Source organism: Tribolium madens, unplaced genomic scaffold (genome assembly GCF_015345945.1).
Source record: "Tribolium madens isolate multiple individuals breed KSU strain unplaced genomic scaffold, Tmad_KSU_1.1 Scaffold_19;HRSCAF=116;Tcas5.2_LG9, whole genome shotgun sequence".
Classification (NCBI taxonomy): domain Eukaryota; kingdom Metazoa; phylum Arthropoda; class Insecta; order Coleoptera; family Tenebrionidae; genus Tribolium; species Tribolium madens.
In genome coordinates, this window is record NW_025400983.1 from 6,866,154 (window position 1) to 6,885,017 (window position 18,864).

An 18,864-nucleotide genomic window follows, 5' to 3' on the forward strand; every position below is an offset into this window, starting at 1 on the left:
AATGTCTACATTTCAACACAACTATGTTGTAAGGAAACCAAAAAAAGTAAACAATATCAAATATCTACATAATATTTCTTTTAAACTCCAAAAAAATGTAACTAATCTTCTTTGTGAATTGGAAGCTCAACTTTACACTTCTTCTTCCAGATACTTTCAAGAAAAAACCGTAGGGATGTAGACTATTTAATTTATTTATATAGATATGTAATAACAATAACTTTAGGTACAAATAAGTATTTAATATTGATTTATATAGAATTAATGTTTGCTGCACAAAATTGTTACGGGTCATAGAAACCTTCTTGTAAGTTAGAATTGTGATAAAAGAACCGAAAACTCGCAACAAGATGTCGCTAGACATTCTCGACTTCTTAGAGAACATGTTAGGCAGCCAACAATGCGTACTAGATAAAATTTGCGACCATTTTTGTATAATTATTATAGTAATATTAGATAAAAAATAATAAACACATTTTTATAACTACAAAAATAATTTATTTATTATTCTATACAGTCTTGTACAAAAACTTAACCTAGTGAGACCTTGTCATAAATAAATAAAATTAAGAGAATAGAATAGAATTGATAATCAGTTAGTTATTTGTTTAAAATTTGTTGAATATCTAGCAGCGTTTTGCCCCTCGTTTCAGGCACTATAAACCCGACATAAACAGTCGCAAGTGCATTGATTCCTGCACAAATATAAAACGCAACGTGAGCCCCAAGCCCACTTTTAATAATGGGGAAAAAGTAAGTCACTAGAAAAGCACACGACCAATTCGTTGCAATCGCGAACCCATTTCCTACACCCTTAATTTCGGGGGCGAACAGCTCACCCATGAGCAACCATGGAATGGGGCCGTAACCGAAAGAAAAAGAAATCATGAACATAACAGCGCTCCCAATGGGGATAAAACTGAGATGGCCGATGTCCACATTAAGACTTTTGAGGTGAAAATACATGCCCAAAGCTGTGAGGAAAAGGAGCATTCCGACGGAGGAGAGCATAAGGTAGAATTTCCGGTTAGCCTTTTCGATGACTAGCAGAGAAATGTAAGCTGAGAGGACTTGAACAAGAGCGATAATAATTCCGACAACATCCGGCGGAAGCGAGCTGCCAGCAGCTTGGAAAATTGGCACGGTGTAAAAGACAACAGCGTTGACTCCGCAGAGTTGTTGGAAAGCGAGGACTGCAACCACGGACATGAAAGCCCTTCTGTTGGCTTTCGAAGTGAAGATGTCCTTGATACTCGCCGAATTCTGTTGCGAGGCTTCCACTTCCCTCTGGATTTCCTTCAATTCGGTATTGATGTCATAATTGCTCCCTCTGAACTCGATTAAAGTCTTCTCGGCCTTTTCCAAGTTCTTCGTTTTCACCAAATACACCGGAGTTTCCGGCATGAAGAGAAAACTCACGCCGAAAATCACCGGAACCGTTGCCAGAATCATCGACAAGACTCGCCAAGTGGTAAACGAGCCAAACACACAGGTCAGTAAAATCCCGGAACAGAGAAACATGTTGATAAGGGCCCCTAAGACCCCTCTTGTTGACTTCTCCGCGATTTCTCCGATGTAAATCGGCCCAACGACACAAATGGCTCCGGTCCCAATTCCGGCGAAAATACGCCCGATTATCAACGTTGTCACATTTTGTGCAAAGATTATCAAAATCCAGTTGAGGAGGAAAGTGAGCGAAAGGACGAAAATCACGTTTTTTCGCCCGAATCTATCAGCGAGGAAACCGGACGGAATTGCAGAAATTAGGGCCCCGATGGCGATCATTCCCCCGACTGCGGCCCCTTGTGAGTCCGTGAGGTGGAAACTCTCGGTGGAGTTGGCGGTGATGGAGAGTTGGGCCAGGGCTGGGGAGGTCCACGCGAGGCATGTGCCGGCACATAGGGCCCCCAAAGAGACTAAAAATAAATTTTAGTAATTGGTGGCAATATAAAACAAAATTAATTAAAACATCAACAAGCTGGCTTTTTTTAAATTTTACACCATATTTGTTTTAAACCAAGTTTGTTACCAATTGTGATTAAAAAGTTAAACGTGGAAGTACTAACCGGAAATGGCAGCGAAGTACTGCTTGAGCTTCCGGGTGGAGTTAGCGGCCGGATGAAGCATCGGAGATTCGGTATCTGTGTCAAGATCCATTGTTGAAACACAATTAGATTGATGAAATATCGGTTAAGCAATTTATTCACTTTTTCAATTTTTATCTTGGATTAGGTTTGAAATCGATATGATTGCTGTGACGAGATCCCCGTAATAAAACAATAACCCTCCCCTCTAATTCTCTTATCTTATTTAAATTGTCAAGTGTGGATTTTTTTGAAATTTTGAGCAAAACAATTGTAATCTAATAATCGACTCGAAAAGCAATTAAATATTTTTCTGTAACAAAACTAATAAAAATTCGAGTAAGATGTATAAATATTTGTAAGGTGAAACAATGACTGAAATACTTACCGGAGCTATTTTTGGGTAAATTAATCTCGTTCGCTGTTTGAAAACTAAGAGTCGGATGATTTATGATGGTTTAACATTGCCAGCCGTGACAAAAATGAAATCCCTGTATTTATTTAAATGATTTAGAGTTTTCTCTCCTTGACCACTAATCAAAAAACACAACTTCTGTACAGAATATTTTATTAAAAATATCAACATTGAGATCTTTATTTACAAAAATGACTAGTCCTTAATACTTAAAATTTCTCTCTTTGGTAATTACATGAATTCGATTATAACAAATCGTTGCATTTGGGTTTCGATTTCCGGATTGTGCGTTTTGACCACGTCGTGAAATTGGGATTTTGGTGCGAGATACGAACTGATTTAATCAAACAATTGAAAGTAAGTTGGTGACCTGCCCTAGAATTTTCGCTCTTATCTTTCTTACCCGCGAGAAATTCAACAACAATTAATTAACACATCGATAGTTTTGTTTATTACCTTAACAATACGTGCAATGACAAAACCTCAACTCTACACTGCACTCTCACGAGTTATCTTGTTTACTACAACTAGCGTAGAGTGTTTGTATTTATTGTATTTCGGCTGTCGTTTAAAAATTCGTTTCTTACAATTTTTTTATCATTTTTCAATAGAAAATCTTCTTGTAAACACATCCTCAAAACTTTCCTTTTGATGCACCGAGTTTATTTCTTCGTTTTACCTCATTTATGATTTGCTTCTGTTAAAAATGTTGTTATTGTCTCTTATCAAGTTATTTCTTGTGTTGCTATATTGTTTAATTTTAGGAAAACGCGCTAATTGTTTATTTTAGGTGAAACAAAAAGATAAACAAAGAAGTGGACCATAAAATGTTTTAAAAGATTAAAAAAATTCTGAATGAAGAACATTATATGTAGTATAATATTTTTTTGTTGGTGAGAATAAAAGAGAATTGTGGTTGGATCGCGTTGTGTTTTAAATAAAAGTTTGGTGTGGCGGGCAAATCGTGTTTTTGTTCATGGTATAAAATTGCCACAGCTGCATTTGTTAAAATTATTTTCAAATTTTGGCAGGGCTGTGTTGTGTTTTTTTTTTAATTTTGACTAAAAACTTTGTATTGTGTTGTTATTTTTATTTTCAAAATACATAGTTTTACATTTTTTTGAGTTGCATAAACTGTGATAAGTTTCATTATACAACAGATAACAACTGTTTATTAAGTAAATTTGGCCGACTTTGCTTGGCCTTTCGCGGAAAGTTTCGTTCCGAACATTTTAATCACATTTGAGCTGTCACTCATTCAAAACCTCAAATATTTGCTAGGAAATCTCTCACGTTAACTTAAATAAATCTCATATTTTTGCCAAAGCCACGTATTTGCTCTCCAGCCATTGTTAATTGTTGTGCAATTCCCCGAGTCTAATCCCACAAACTCTCATAAAAGCGGTCAAAACGCCCAACCGTTTCAGATGAGCAGCCCCTGTCATGGGGGCATCATACTGGCAGCCCCATGAACCCGCATGTGTCTGTTAAGGTTGCCGCTTTGGCTGAACCTCAGAAGACACAATTTGCACTCGTAGGGCTTCTCGCCGCTGTGTATCCTGAGATGTTTGGTGAGAGTGCTGCTGTCGGAGAAGGCCTTCTTGCACAGTCGGCAGCGGTAGGGCCGCTCCCCCGAGTGGGTGCGCATGTGTGTCGTCACGGAGGAGCTCTGGGAGAAGCGACGGTCGCAGACAGGACACCGGAAAGGCTTTTCCCCGGAGTGGGTCCGGACGTGCGCTGTCAGGTTGGCAGCCTGAGAGAAAGATTTGTTGCAGTCGATGCAGCGGTAGGGCTTCTCACCTGAGTGCGTGCGCAAGTGGGTTTTCAGGGTGCTGGGCCGGGCGTAGCTTTTGCCTGAAAGAGGAAGGATTACGAAATGGAGGGCTGAAACGACTGAAAGAGGCATTTTTTTAAACAACTAGCATAAAATATTACTATGCAATTATAAAAAATATGAAAACAGATTTTTATATAATTTTTTTTTTCAAAGCTGATGATAAAACTTTTTTTACAAAAATAGACGGATAGAAATCAAGTAAAAGTTATTTTTATAAAGTAGGTCAAATTTACAAACAAAAGTCATTTTCAATAAAGCGGTATAACTGCTATTCTATGTGGAATGATTTTTACAGAATAAATAAAAGTTGAAGTTCAGCAACACTTCAGCCGCAATTATGTTTTTATGTATTTTATAAAATTACTTTTGTTTTTTGGTGTTTTCATAATAACCAGTTTTCATAATCAGTAATAAATGATTTCAATTTTTTTTCCGAATAATTAGTCAATACAATAACTATACCTATGTATACAAAGGTAGGGAAGTTTTTCCATAATGTGTCATATTTATGTACTAAAATTCTTGATTAATTATATCTTAATCTTGATAGATTTGAAATTTAATTGCTAGTTTGCGTTTCATACATCACATTTTATTTAAAAATGGTAAAGTCCAAAATTTTTAATATTCATGATAACGAAATTGTTTTTCCCTTCAAATTTGTAGGAGTAGGATTGATTTATTAAAACAAATAAAAAATTGGATTACCAAATGGATATTAATCGCGGATTAAAATTTCTTTGCAATTAAAAAATATTCTATGAATCGACTCAAAATGATCTATATGTAATTTAAGAATAGCTTACTTATATTCGTGGTGAAGATAATGGAAAATTATATCCGTTTCAAGGTTACAAAAATAATACCAATTTGCTCAGAATTTAAAAAAAAATAGCTGGTCTACTGTAATTTTGACATTTATTGATGTCATGTGGGTGACAAAACCTGCTAGTTGTATTATTCTCGCTGAAAGCACTGATCTGAAGAGGTTGTACACAAGTATAATGAGACAGAATAGTTAATTATTGTCAACAATTATCAAATTTTTTTTTTGAAAACTCGATTCGCAACCTTCTCTAAAACTTCTTCACAAAAATACAAATACAATAGTTCTGATGTAGAGAGAAAGGCGGTCACGTTATATTGAAATTAGATGATAAAATTGACAAACCACATCATTCCCCAAAAAAACAGCCACAAATTCACCGAAAAGCGTTGCTGAAATGCCTTCGGAATTTTACTTAAGTCAAACTTAAGTAGTCACTGAAACACAATGAAATTTCCGGCAGCAAAAATGCTAATTTTTCGTCATAAATACACACATCGCAACAATCTTCTGGATTTCTTAATGAAAAAGCAACCAAGGAGTTATAGTAAGGATAATAAGTGGTAATGGGGTGGAAGAAAACAATAATAAATTAAGTACATTTCATAAAGATAATGCAAGAAAAAGTTGAGGAGTAACAACACCCATGAAGAAGTTTTAGAGAAGTCGGTTTTCAAAATAATTTTATCTTTCAATACGATGGTTTGTTCACAATCAAACATTTAAAGATAGCTTTGATGCCAAATTTAAAGAAACACCCGTTATTTAAGTTTAAGTTTATTAAAGTAGTGTTTAACAATTAAGTCGTTTCACTGATTAATATTATTATGAATACAATTTTGTTTTTTCATTGCGATCTTTGTTACAAATAATTTTTTTTAATTTGGGAAATAATAATAAATAAAAAAAAGTGAGAGATCAAAATTGGCCGAAGTTTTTGAAATTATACAGACCTAAAGGTTTGGCTTCAATTAATTTTTTAACAGTTACTAAAAAGCTATCTTGATAAAAATAAAAAATCTTAGTTGGCCGATTTTTTAATAAATTTGTGTAAAAAATGACAACAAATCAGCAATACATTTCATAGTGTTGTAACAGTAACTTTTTAAATCTAGGTACCTATACATACATACTAGAATATTTTCATAGTACTATAAAGAAATAGGTAAGCACATAATAGGTTCAAATAAATGAACACGAAATTTTTTTGATACGTAACTAATTAAAAGAACGGAAAGATTTAAAGGAATTTAGATAAAATCACCTTATAACATCCTAACAATACGGATTAAAATGCACAGTTACTATAATTAGACTCGAAACAATTGATTGCAATTGATAATTTTTTTATTGAAAATATGGGATTATAAGCCTATAAACTATGTCATAGATTGGTGGACAATTAAAAAAAAATTGTTGCTACGGCACCTACAATAAATAAATAACTCACCACATATTCTACAAACGTTCGGCTTTTGATTATCCTCCTCAATAATATTAATACTATGCCTCCTTCTCGGCGAGGAGAACGACATAGGCACTGATTTATACGAACTCAAAACAGGTGTTTCCTGTGGAGGCCTAAAATCAGCAGTGAACGAATAAGTCGTCCCTCCATACGAAGGACTCAAAAGTCCTTGGGTTTGGTATGTGGGTGGAGAGTTAGCTTGCGGAGTTGCACTCCACTGCACCTTCCAAAAAAGTTCTAATTCAAAAATAATAACAATAAAGTAGTCGGGAAAGTACCTGGGGACACGAAATTTCACTCGTTGGATAGGAACTAGACGGGTGGTACCCATGCATGGTCATATTCATGGACACGTTGACCGACATACTCGGAAACATGGGTTGTTGGGTAAATCCCTGATCGCACAAAGTCCCAGAATAACCCCCGGGAGAGAGGAGCACTTGGGGGTGGTAGAGGTGCTGCTGGTCGTATTTCTCGGCGGGGTTTTGGCCAGGATGCACCACTGCGTGTTTGAGGGAGAGGAGGACGTCGGCCATGTCGGATGAGGGTTGTTTGTAAGGAGAGGGTTGGTTTTGAGCTTCGCTTCTAGAAATAGAAAATTACTTTTGCTATGAAAGCGATAGTTTGGATGGCTTACTTGTAGTTGGTGGTGTTGTTACAAGGTGAGAACGGGAAAAGGCTCGGTAACGGCTCGAGATCTAGAGGTAGGGAGAAAGAGCCCATGTCTTCGCTCCAACAGGAGGAGAGGTCGTCGGTGCACGCTGAGGGTTGGAGTGTTGTGTTGGGTCCAGAGCTCCAGTTGCATTCGAGTTGAAGACCGAACTGGGGGTTGTTAGGGACGTAACTGGCATCCATCGTGAAGCTGGATCTGGACCAAATCAAACGACGAACTTGCGCACCTGTTGCAAAACAGAAGCCGTACGAGATTTGGAAAATGGTAAAAGGTTTCGCGATGGAGGAATTTTTAAGCTGGGAAGTGGGTGGCAAAATAAGTGATGTGTCTTCGAAAATAGAAAAAAATAAGAATTAAGGAAAATGAAAAATTCATATCAAAAATATGAACAAGAAAACCATTGAAATTAAAAGATTACAAACTAAAAAATTTTCTAAAATAGATTTCAAACATTTATCCTAAATTGGTCAAAGTGTAATGAGATCTCACATACTGACTGAAATCTATTTTAAAATTATTACAAATATGGATTTGATATAAATTATAAATTAAACTTATTATTAATTTAATTAAAGTCAAATACGTAAGTAAAAAAATAAATAAGTATAAATTCTCTTACAACCTCAACAAAACCAATGACTAGATAGAAAAAAATATTTCCCTGATGAGATTAAAAAACCATTTAAAAGATCAATTAGTTTGTAATAATTCTTTAGAAAATTTATGGCTTCAGGTCGAATAACAAGAGAAGGTAATTTGTAATATGTTTTTTTGAAAGAAATAAGTAATTCTTAATTAGATACGAGTACACTATGGGATAGGTATGAGCAACGAATTAACTAATATTTAGACTAAGAATGTACTTATTTTTAGCTACATGTTATAGATTTTATCCACAATCACTCTATAAAGAGACTTTATTCCACACTTTAGATGCGTATAAAGTACCACTTTATCCACTAGTGGAATAAAGTAACTTTATTCCACTGTTAGTAACCAGCGCACCGCGTAACAGCTTACTACGTTTAACCGAAAGCACATTTGGCGTGACGTTTAAATGTCAGTTTAATTTTTAATTAAGTTTGGAATAATTTGGGCCTGTGATTGTGGATAAAACGTTATTTTGCAGTCGTGTGTTAGTCGCGTTTTATCCGCTTAAGAAAATTAAACGCTCGAACTGACGTTCTCGCGGTTAAACATTCTTGCGTGGATAAAACGCTCTCTAACACACTGTTACAATAAATAACTATAATTTTAAAATACATTTTGGAAAATGAGGTACATTTTTTTATTTTTACAACTAATTAATAATATTCTTAAAAAATAATTTAATAGTTTACTAAAATATTTATTTTTTATATACGCTCCCAAAAATAGCCATTTTGTGGACTCATTTGAGTCCCCAAAATTTGTCTTTTCTAGACTCAATAAAATAGTACGCAAAATAGTTACTTTGCGTACTCGGTCTCCAAAAACAGTTTTTGCGGACTAAAAAATTAAATTGGTTACTATAGTGGCGAAATTTTTTTTATTAATAAGAGGTGTGAATTCGTGTTTTGGGAGCTTTAACAAAAAAATCTTGTATGCATCACGTATGCAAAAAGTCTTAGGTGACTCTTCTTATTAAAGACTCGGTTCCTACTTCGCCTCGTCATTAATTACGATTCGTCCCCTAAAACCCTATTTTGCGTACTTGATACATAAACAGCTATTTTGTTACAAGTACCTAAAATACAGTTCTCAAAAATTCATTCACACCTCCTATTATTTATGATTAATGTCATCAGAGTAAAAATTTCTTGAAAATAGTAATAGTAGTATCCAAATTGTTTTTTCATCCGAAAAGCTATTAGTAGTAACCCAAAATAACTATTTTGCCTAATTGAGTCCGAAAAAGACTTATTTTGGAGACTCACATAGTTAAAATAGCTCTAATTGACAACATAAAGGTACAAAAAACGCAATCACTACGTATGTACCTACCAAGTGACTCAAAATTTATCCGTACCCCAAAAAACTTTTTTCTATTTAAACTAAAATTATTAAATAAAATCGTAGGTGATTTTTTTTAAAGTAAGTATTTAATAAGTACGTGCTGAATTTTAAATAGTTTTCTATATTTGTTAAATTAGATATAATCGTAAAATCGATTTTTTGTCAATAGCTTGTTATACAGAGTGCGCCAAAACTCACGCCCCAGAGAAAAATGCCATGTAAAGTAAGATATCAAGATAGTAAAAAAAAATGTTAAAAAAATTTCGAAGTTATAAGAGTTTAAATTTTGCACTTTGACTCTATTTATTGTTGTTAGAAAAAATAATTTTACAAGTTTTTTTGCTATAGGCTATTAGAAGAGGAAACAAGGAAGCTGTATTCTACATTGTAACTCTGTTTAATGTTATTTGTGACTTTTATTGGCAAACTTTTTCTCCTTGGGCTCAATAATTATAAAAAAACATATAGAATGTCATCAGTCATTAAATAGACAAAAAAAATGTCAAATGCCAAAAAATAAATGTCAACATCTTTTTCCATGTTCCTGGTATCTTATCTTACTTGAAATTTTCTCTATAGGGCGTGAGTTCTGACACACCCTGTTTATACGTTAAAGTAGCTAATTAAATTTTCGAGGAAGAATTAACTCGTTGATTTTTAATTTGCATTTTAATTTTGGATTAATTGTTGTAAAAAAGAGGCAACAAAAATATTTCATCAACTATGGGTAGTTTTTTTTTGAGGTTGTTGAAACAAATAAATTGAAAGAACAAAATTAATTCAACTGGTTTAAGTATGTATAGGTTGAGTACAAATTAATTATTACAGATCCTTTAAGATAGAATTTCCATCTGAAACTTTAGTAGAAACTCAAATTAAAGCTTAGCTTTTAATTTTTAATTACTTATTGCTACTTAGTCGATTTTGGTCTCATTTGTATTCTATCAATAAACCACCAGGAAACTTGATAAAAGGAAGCACCCGAAATTTGTTTCCTGAAAATATTTCCTGCAAACTAATATGCCATACCAACCCCTGAAACCCTACAATGGCAGTTCTCTATTAATTGGTCGTCATGGTAACCGAGCCTGAAATCGCTTTTTCGCTGAAACATGACGATATTTTTTCATTGTAACGATTCTACGAAAATTACTCCAAATAAGGTTGAATGAAATCGAATGCATATATTTATCATTATGCTCGATCGAGGTACAATAAAAGGTTTCTAATGATAACAGTGATAAAAAAGGTCACCAACGAAAAAAATAGTCTCTTGTGTGTCACCTGATAACTCATCAGTTTTGTTTTGCTGATTTTGACCTGTTTTTTGAACTCGAGCATAGGTTTGATTGACGTGTCGTCATAAACATATTTTCCCAAAATTTAAGTGGCTATTCATTGCTAACGTGAAATAAATGAAATCAAATTAAATGTGTGTATAAAGAAATTATTAGTATCCTTATTATCCCTCAGTCTTTCTGGACTAATATTTTTTTGCAATCTGGAATATCATCAAAACAAAAAAAATCTTGCTAATTTAAAAATGGAAATTCCCCGTTCAATGGTAACAAACCTGTTGTTAACCCTCCACAATTTCCTAAAGCCGGAGATAATCAATTTGTCAAAAACAATAGCAATTATCCTAATCTCACACAAATCCACTTCAAATTTCCACAAACACTTGAACACTCACCTTGATACAACAATTTTGAATAAAATAAACGAGTGTTCGGTTCATTTTTCGAAAAGTCCGATTTCCCGCCCGATCATCTGTTCATTACAGTTTACATATTCAAACTGTTTTAAACAGTGGTATGAGTGACCGATCACCCTATCTGCGTCCAATACTGCCCCGCGCCCCTTCCCATCGGGGGTGTCATCTATTATTACATCAACAAGACACTTGATTTGAGCGATTTATCTGCGGTGGAAGGACAAATTGTGGACTTCCACTCTTTCAACAACTTTTTCCTTTTTTCGGTGATAAAAGATGAGCGAATTTTGCGTCAGAAAGCACTAATTACTTCTATCACAAAACCAATGATTGACACCTATATAAAAAAATATTTAACCGCTGATTTATTCTTACTATCATCAATAATTGGGGAAACTAAAATTGAAAAATGTTTTTCTTATTATTTTTATTTGCACTAAAAAACTTGTTTCAATACATTTATTTGTTTCACTTTTTCCTGCTAAGTGAGATATAATAATGTTTCATGTATTGGTGTTAAAAATTAAAAATGTTAGTTTTATTTTGTTAACAACTTGCAAATTTAAGTTTTTGGGATGGCGGAAACACTTGAACCATTCTGAACAAGAACGACAAATTCAATTAGATGTTTTTTAGATTAAAATTTTTGCATTCTTCAAATGCTCCTATTGTCTTTTTTTGCCGGTGTCACATTTCGTTGCTTCCCGTGGTTTGTAGTCATCGATATTCGCTATACCACCCGCTAACCACCTGACTTGAACTTAATCCATCCCTGTGATCGTCGATCCGGAAGTCCTTCGACACCATCCTCTTTCAAAATCGATTAATCACAAATAATTTTCTTTCAGTTTTTCATGGTTGAAAATCTGAAAATGGGCGGTGCCCCGCTTTTAATCCCCCCTGTTTGGCTCGTCGCCGGAGTTTTCCGGCCAATGGGAGAGCTCGTCCTGTTCTATTATTGAGACAGGGCGGAGTACGCAATCGATTCTTGTAATATTTTCCGTGGAAAAGATCGTCTGGGAAAATATATGTGAAAAGAAATTTGTTTCCCACCCTGCAGGCTGTACTTCCTATATTATAAAAAATGTCGGGATTATTTTTCGTGAGATGGCTGAGACGATATTGAATTACACCCCGGCCTGGCTTGACACTATTGTACGTATCAATTTTCAAGAATTCATACTTGGGTTAACATAAATCGAGAAAATAAAGCCGAAATGACATGGTTTTTATTTTTTAAATGAAATTTATATTTTATCATCAAGGAACATAAAAATTAGTGTATTTGTGTTAAAAATAAATAAAATATTAAATTGTAACTAAACTTTAGACGATAAGTGTAATGTGGCAAAGATGTAAATTAGTCCCAAACCACTCTTAATTAATTTTAATTCGTATAAACGTGCAACCACAGTATTTTTGTTGCGTCAGTTTCTGCGAAGAAATAATCCGGATAATCATGTGCTTAGAAACAGTTTATGCAAAACTTGTGTGTCAATAACAGTTTACTTATTCTTGTGATGAAGCATGATCTAGGAATTTTTTTTTTCACGTTTGAAATTTTGATGTATTGAACAAAATATTTAATATTTTATTTTTATGTAAATCTCGTAGTACCTACCTATCTCGTCGATGCATCATCATGTTTTTACAATCGCAGTGATTAAATCTTAAAATAATAATTGTTACAAAAGTGTTGATTGTAAAACATGAGTTAACATGTGATTTTGAAGTATTTATTCTTGACATAAAACAACTTTTATACCACTTCAGATAAAATGCACAGAAGTCAACACTTGTGGACCAGTAGCCAGCCGATATAAATGTTTGTCTATAAAAATTAACTTTTTTGTGATTTTTCAATTTGTTTGGAACACGACCCAAATTTTTAGAATGTTTTTAGATAAAAATTTAGGACTCGTACATGTGCACCTGCAAAAAAACAAAATTAAATGTGAAGTGTATTGAGAAAAATGTTTTTGAAGTCCACACAGTGGTGACACGATGACAATGCAATCGATCATTTGAAAAAAAATAAATAAAAAACATATTGAGTAATTGCTTATTTACGTTACCTATAAAATTTATAGTACTTAGGTATTTAGAAATGAAGTAATTACTATTAAAAAATAGAAATTGTTAAAGAAAAAAATATTTAACTTATACCCACTCATTTCTTATTCGGCGATTAATAATCTCAATGCGTAATAATGCAATTTCCAGTGAAAATTAAATATCTCGTGTCTCGACATATTTAATAATTTTTAATAAACAATTGAGAAATTTGTTTTTTGTTATCAAATTCTACTTTAATAAAAAACTGATTTGAAATTTAAAAATTTGAAGTAGTGAATAGTACCTACTGTCAGTAACTGTCATGCACAGCTCTCAACGTTAAGTTACCAGAAGTTATAGTAATTAAAAATTAAATTCACAATTCAGTATTGTCAATAGACAAAGTCATATTGTGGATCATTTTGTACAATACCGAACTCGAAATTTTGAACAAATTTGTCAATTCAAAAATGTCAATCGAAACCACGCTTATTGTCATTATGATTGACGTTTGGAGTTAAGATTTAAAAAAATTTTAGTTAAAATTTATTTTTGACGTCGATTTTTTGATACAATAGTGACAGCAGTACGTTTTTGTATACAGTATGTCTCCGGTTAGGTAAAACGACGTTTGATGTTTGATCTAAATTTTTATTTTTTGAGGTTCAGCCCTGCTTAGTTAAAGATTACTTAATTTCTAACATAATTTTAGTTTCGAAAAATCAAGTATGTCTTGAAAATAAAAAAAAATAGTTTTCTGTGGAGTAAAGTGTCTTTTATGTAACAAATACGATAAAAAGTTATTAAAAATCCCAAGTTAGAAAACGAGCCGTAGGCGAGTTTTCTATGGGATGAGTGCGCCAATGCCATTATAAAACGAGTATTTTATGCAATTTTTTCTAATTTGTGCCCCCTTTTTTCTTATTTTAATTAAAAATGTTGATACTAAATAACTTTTTCTAATTTGCGTTTATAATACGTTTATTAAGGTGTCCAGTAGGAGTCGTTTATGGCTATCTATAAAAGCACACTGTGTTTTAATGAATTTAGGGTTATTTAGTTTTTGGATGCCGCTTTTGACTTGTCAGGTAACAAATTTTGCGTTGTTGCTTCGGCAATTTCGCGAATTTCGGGCGGAGTGCAAACTAAATTCTGTTTCTAATATTTTATTTAATATTATTATGTTGTAACACTAATAACTAATAATTTGTAAATTTTATTTTTAATGACAGACGGCAGAAATGACTCAAAAAAACCGGTGGGCGCCGTGTTACCAACCGATACCAACTAACACAAAATTCTCTAGGCGACAAAAATAAATATTTTATCATCGGCCAACTATAATTGTTTTTCATTTTTCGGTGGCCGAAAATTTTTCATTTTTTTTCCGTGATTCCTAATTGCTTTTTATTAACAGAAACGTAAAACATTTATTTAGTACTAATAATCTAAATGTAATTTTTTTATTCGTAATAAAAGAACTGTTACAAATAGAATTCTTTGATTTGTAAATTAATAAACTTAAAAAAATAAAGATCATACTTAGTTGGCCAATGATTTTGAAATTTGGTATACGGGCCTAAATGTTGAGTCTAAACAAATTTTTTTAATAACTTTTATCGTATTTGCCACACAAAAACCTCTACAGAAAAATAGTTAGTCTTTAACCAAGCAGGGCTAAACCCCAAAAAATAAAAATTTAAATAATTTTTTTATCTTATATTTTATACAAGAGTCGTTTCACCTATCCGGGGACATATACGATTTTTCAATAAATTAGGTATATTGATTTGTTGTAATTTTTTCCTAGCTGTCAGGATAAAAATTATAAAAATTGAAAATGAGGTTTGTTGTACAAAATTATGCCAGTTTTACATTTTTATGTCAAACGAATGACAAATCGTCCAAAATTCCGTGATCGGAACTGTGCAATAACGAGCATTAAATTTTAGTAGTCAATGTCATTCCCTAATATACCCTCTAGTTAAAATTACACTGGGAAACTACTTCTTTTGACAAAAAAATGAAGTTTCAAAATGACATTACCTACCAAAATTTTATGCTCGCCATTGTACATAAGTACATTCATTTCAATAATATAAAACTTTTGTTTTTGAAATTAAGTTAATCTTGAATGATGTAGAAATGGAAGAAAAAATCACAAATTTAATTGAAAGCACGGTATGAGAGCTTTACCCTTACCTACTGCCATTCTTGCCTTTTCTATTTGTAAATAATTTTAGAATATAGAAAAATGTAAAAAAAAATATTCATGTAAAATCAAAAATGAGTAAAAAAATCTTGTGTTTGTCAATACTAATCTCAAAAGTAATCAATTTAAGGACGAAAGTATCACTTATTGTTCCCTTGTTCGATATTGTGGTAGATAAGAGGATAACAGACACACGTTAGACGACATGTCGCCAACTTTCATCCGTTTAAAAGTTCACGTGTGCTTCCCAACCCCATTTCCAAATTATTAATTCCAAAATTTTTAATTCAAATTAAATTTTGTCTAAAAATTATCGAAAAAATTCAATCAGAAAGTCTGTTTAAATGTCTTAATTGATTCCATTCGCAGTTATCCTTTGCGGTTTCTCCTCCAATAACAAGTAATTACTTATCGATGTTTATCTACAAGCACTTCGCTAACCGATTGCGGATGAAATCGTTGGTGTTATATATCACAAAGCCACGTGCCACGACTTACTACCATCCGTCCTTTTGTTAGTTTTATCCCGTGCTGTAACACTGATCAACTCCACTCTGAATAAATAAAAGTTGTTTGGCCAAGTGGCTCATATCGAGTTTAATTTATTCAGAAGCAAGCAACACCTGTATTTGGCCTAAGGATTTCGCTACTTACCTGCAACCTAAATGTTTGCATTGCGTGTAATTTGTTACGTGAGGGTGAAAAAGCAAGCTTTTGTGTTTTGATTTTTCATTAATGGGAGCGTCGAGACGCTGCTAGATGAACGTAAGCATTAATTTAATAAGGCAATGGTTGAAGCCGTTCAAGTGGGGTCCTGAAAGTACAGAGAAACCTTTGCAAAGCGAATCAATAGTAATTAACCGGAATGTCGTGAATTTGTTGGCGTTTAGTCATTTTACAGAAAAAAAAATCATCATTCGAGCGTTTCTCCCGAGGAGAATTATTCAAAAAACTGCGAGTCAGAATAAAGATTAACATAATATTTCTTAATACGATAAAATTAAAAAGTTGCAGCTGTTTAGTGAGTTGCAAATGACATTGTTTTGAACAGTCTCAGTAACGAAAATATTAATAGAATATTATAATGTAATCGAGTAATCCTTAGATCCAAAAACGTATGTCTAAACCGTCAATAAAATAACAAGTCAAAAGGTAAAATGGCATGATCAAAAAGATGATTTTAATAACTAAAATTTACCTTCAAAAAAGAACGAGCTTATTATTATATGTACGTCGGCGACGAAATCCAGTCCATTTTGCTATTTTACCTTTTGACTTGTCATTTTATTTGACGTTTCACGTGCAGTTAGTTCAAAAACAGACATACGTTTTCAGATCCAGAGACAAATTATCAAGATTGATATTTTCTCCCGTCGTTATGCTCATTTCTCTCCGTTGGGAGAGAATTTTTGGCTTTTGTCATAGTTTTAACATCAAAAAGTTGATTTTTACTCCTCGTCGTATAGAAAAATGATTAACTCGTTCACTGAATAGTCATTTTGTGATAAAATGTTTGGTAAAATTATTAAGGGTTTCTTGAAACAGCACCTACATGTGTACAGTTTTCTTTTTGTATATAATACGAGTATGTTGAAATATGTTATGTTTTTGGACAAGGAAAAAAATACTTTATTTGTTTAAAGTGATTGTAAGAAAGCAAATTAAATTAATAATAGTAATAAGCCTTTATTTAATCAAAAATATAATAAAATAAAAAACAACACATAGTATTGCAGAGCAAAGTTATAAATACTAATAAAAATAGTTCAAATAATCAAAAAGGAAAGTTCAAAAATTAAATAAAAAAAAATAAATCATACAAAATCAAAATGAACTAATTAATAAGAGATAATTAAAAAACGTTTTTATTTAATTTTTGGTACAAAATACAGAAAATAATACTTAATTATTAGGTATATAAAACAATTTCTAAAATATCAAGAGCTCAAGAATATCCGAAAAATAAGGTTTTCACATGTTATTCAATAAAAAAATATATAAATAAAATCCCATATCATGTGGTAAGTAAGTAAAATTTATCAATAATTTATTTAAAAAAAAAAGATAATAGAGATCTGTATTTACCTATAAAGAAACAGTGCAAACATGAAAGAAACTCTTCAAGTCTAAATTTGCGGCAAAAAAAAATGTACATGTAATACTAATATGTACACGCCAGCTCTGAAAGGGTCTGGAACCTTAAGAAAGTTTTCTGTTTGCAACACTGCAACCAGACATGCCAGAACTTCGTTGTTTTAATTGAATGTCAATGGCGTTTTTAAGTGTCAAATAATGTTGTTTTGCCAACTCGAACACTCCTTCTTGGTCACCCAACATTTTGGTAACTTGACAAATATGTATAATGTGTTGCATCACAAACAAAAAAATCCATATTATATTATTACACACATAAAATAAATACAACGTAAACGTGATTGCGTCATCAATTCATTAATTTTTTACTCATTGCCTCGTATTCACACTTAATTTGTGCAAGTTGTTCACTAGCTTCCTGCAAGTCGGGCTTCAATCCATGATAAGGGCTCAACTCCTTAACTAATTCCTCTTTTTCTTTCTTTGCACTAATCAGTAAATTAATTTCTTTTGAAAAATAGACTAAACTATACTTTTCATTCCTCAACCAAGGATATTTTTTCTACAAATCAAAGTCATATCACAATCATTTTTACATAACAACCAACCTCCAATTTAGTTAATGCGTTCTCATATCTGTTTATTTTCACTTCCATTGTTTTCAGGTCATCTGGTGTTGCAGTAACAATGTTGTTAATTGTGTTTTCTGCCTTTTTATGCTCACTAAAACAAAAAATTTTCATTACACAATAAAAAAAGGGAAAAATAAACCTTTTTAAGTGTTGTATCTTTTTTGTAAGTTCTTCATTTAATTGGATATACATTTTGATGCAAATTTTTAACTTTGCTGAATAGTTGTTTCGTTCTTTAAGCTTGTCAACGTGAGACAGAACCACAGCATTTGGAGTTAACTCTTTCAAATCGAATTTGTTTTGGAGGTTAGCCAATTTTTTAACCACTTCTGAAGGCTCCTCAAGTATTTTTGATTGGTCTTCAATTAAATGTAGCCTTGATAGTGCAGACTCCATTTTTGCAACTACAAAAACTCAGTTAACAAAAAAGTTTATAACTTTTCAGTTATCACACTTTCTTCTTTATAAAAGTTTATTCTGGACTTGAACATCGCAGTTTGTTCTTCTACATCAAATAAGTAGAGGTTAGCCTTTGATAAATAGTCTTCAATATTGGAATGTAGTCTCAATTCTTTCTTATTTTCCATGCCGCAGAAAAAAATTGTTTACAAGAGAAAACGGTTTTAAAGTTTTAAAAACCACAACTCTGAAGTTAGTCGCAAATGTCAGATATTGAATTTAAAATATTTTGGTTCCTTTACCCAAAAAAATACAATAATTTAACTCTAAATACCATATTCATACAATAAAATGATGTTTCTAGTTGCAATAATCAAAAGCAAATGCTGTATTTTTAGTATTTTTGATCAAGAAAGTATACATTACTAACTTCAGGCCAGTTTCAAGGCCATTTATATCA

General features: G+C 32.5%; 3 protein-coding genes across 4 annotated transcripts; all 3 read right to left on the minus strand.

Annotated features, from left to right (window-relative positions):
• Positions 1-220: 220 nt before the first annotated feature.
• LOC123009075 (facilitated trehalose transporter Tret1-like) lies at positions 221-3,010 on the minus strand. Of its 2 annotated transcripts, XM_044405207.1 has the most exons (3): positions 2,956-3,010; positions 2,067-2,141; positions 221-1,916 (listed from the first exon to the last, which is right to left on the minus strand). In XM_044405207.1, the coding sequence occupies exons 2-3, from the start codon at positions 2,125-2,127 to the stop codon at positions 601-603; spliced, it is 1,377 nt and encodes a 458-aa protein (XP_044261142.1). In that variant the 5' UTR covers positions 2,128-2,141; positions 2,956-3,010; the 3' UTR covers positions 221-600. The 2 variants fall into 2 exon arrangements, with proteins under 2 accessions (XP_044261142.1, XP_044261134.1); XM_044405199.1 differs by lacking the exon at positions 2,956-3,010 and having other exon boundaries at positions 224-1,916; positions 2,067-2,262.
• A 431-nt stretch (positions 3,011-3,441) lies between these two features.
• LOC123009090 (protein glass-like) lies at positions 3,442-11,100 on the minus strand. Its single transcript, XM_044405218.1, has 5 exons — positions 10,992-11,100; positions 7,268-7,529; positions 6,909-7,215; positions 6,613-6,853; positions 3,442-4,353 (listed from the first exon to the last, which is right to left on the minus strand). The coding sequence occupies exons 2-5, from the start codon at positions 7,483-7,485 to the stop codon at positions 3,941-3,943; spliced, it is 1,179 nt and encodes a 392-aa protein (XP_044261153.1). The 5' UTR covers positions 7,486-7,529; positions 10,992-11,100; the 3' UTR covers positions 3,442-3,940.
• A 6,077-nt stretch (positions 11,101-17,177) lies between these two features.
• On the minus strand, positions 17,178-18,863 carry LOC123015805. Its single transcript, XM_044415781.1, has 5 exons — positions 18,707-18,863; positions 18,460-18,651; positions 18,145-18,409; positions 17,982-18,096; positions 17,178-17,935 (listed from the first exon to the last, which is right to left on the minus strand). Exons 2-5 carry the CDS (start codon positions 18,590-18,592, stop codon positions 17,723-17,725), a joined length of 726 nt encoding a protein of 241 aa, XP_044271716.1. The 5' UTR covers positions 18,593-18,651; positions 18,707-18,863; the 3' UTR covers positions 17,178-17,722.
• Between the last annotated feature and the right edge of the window lies 1 nt (position 18,864).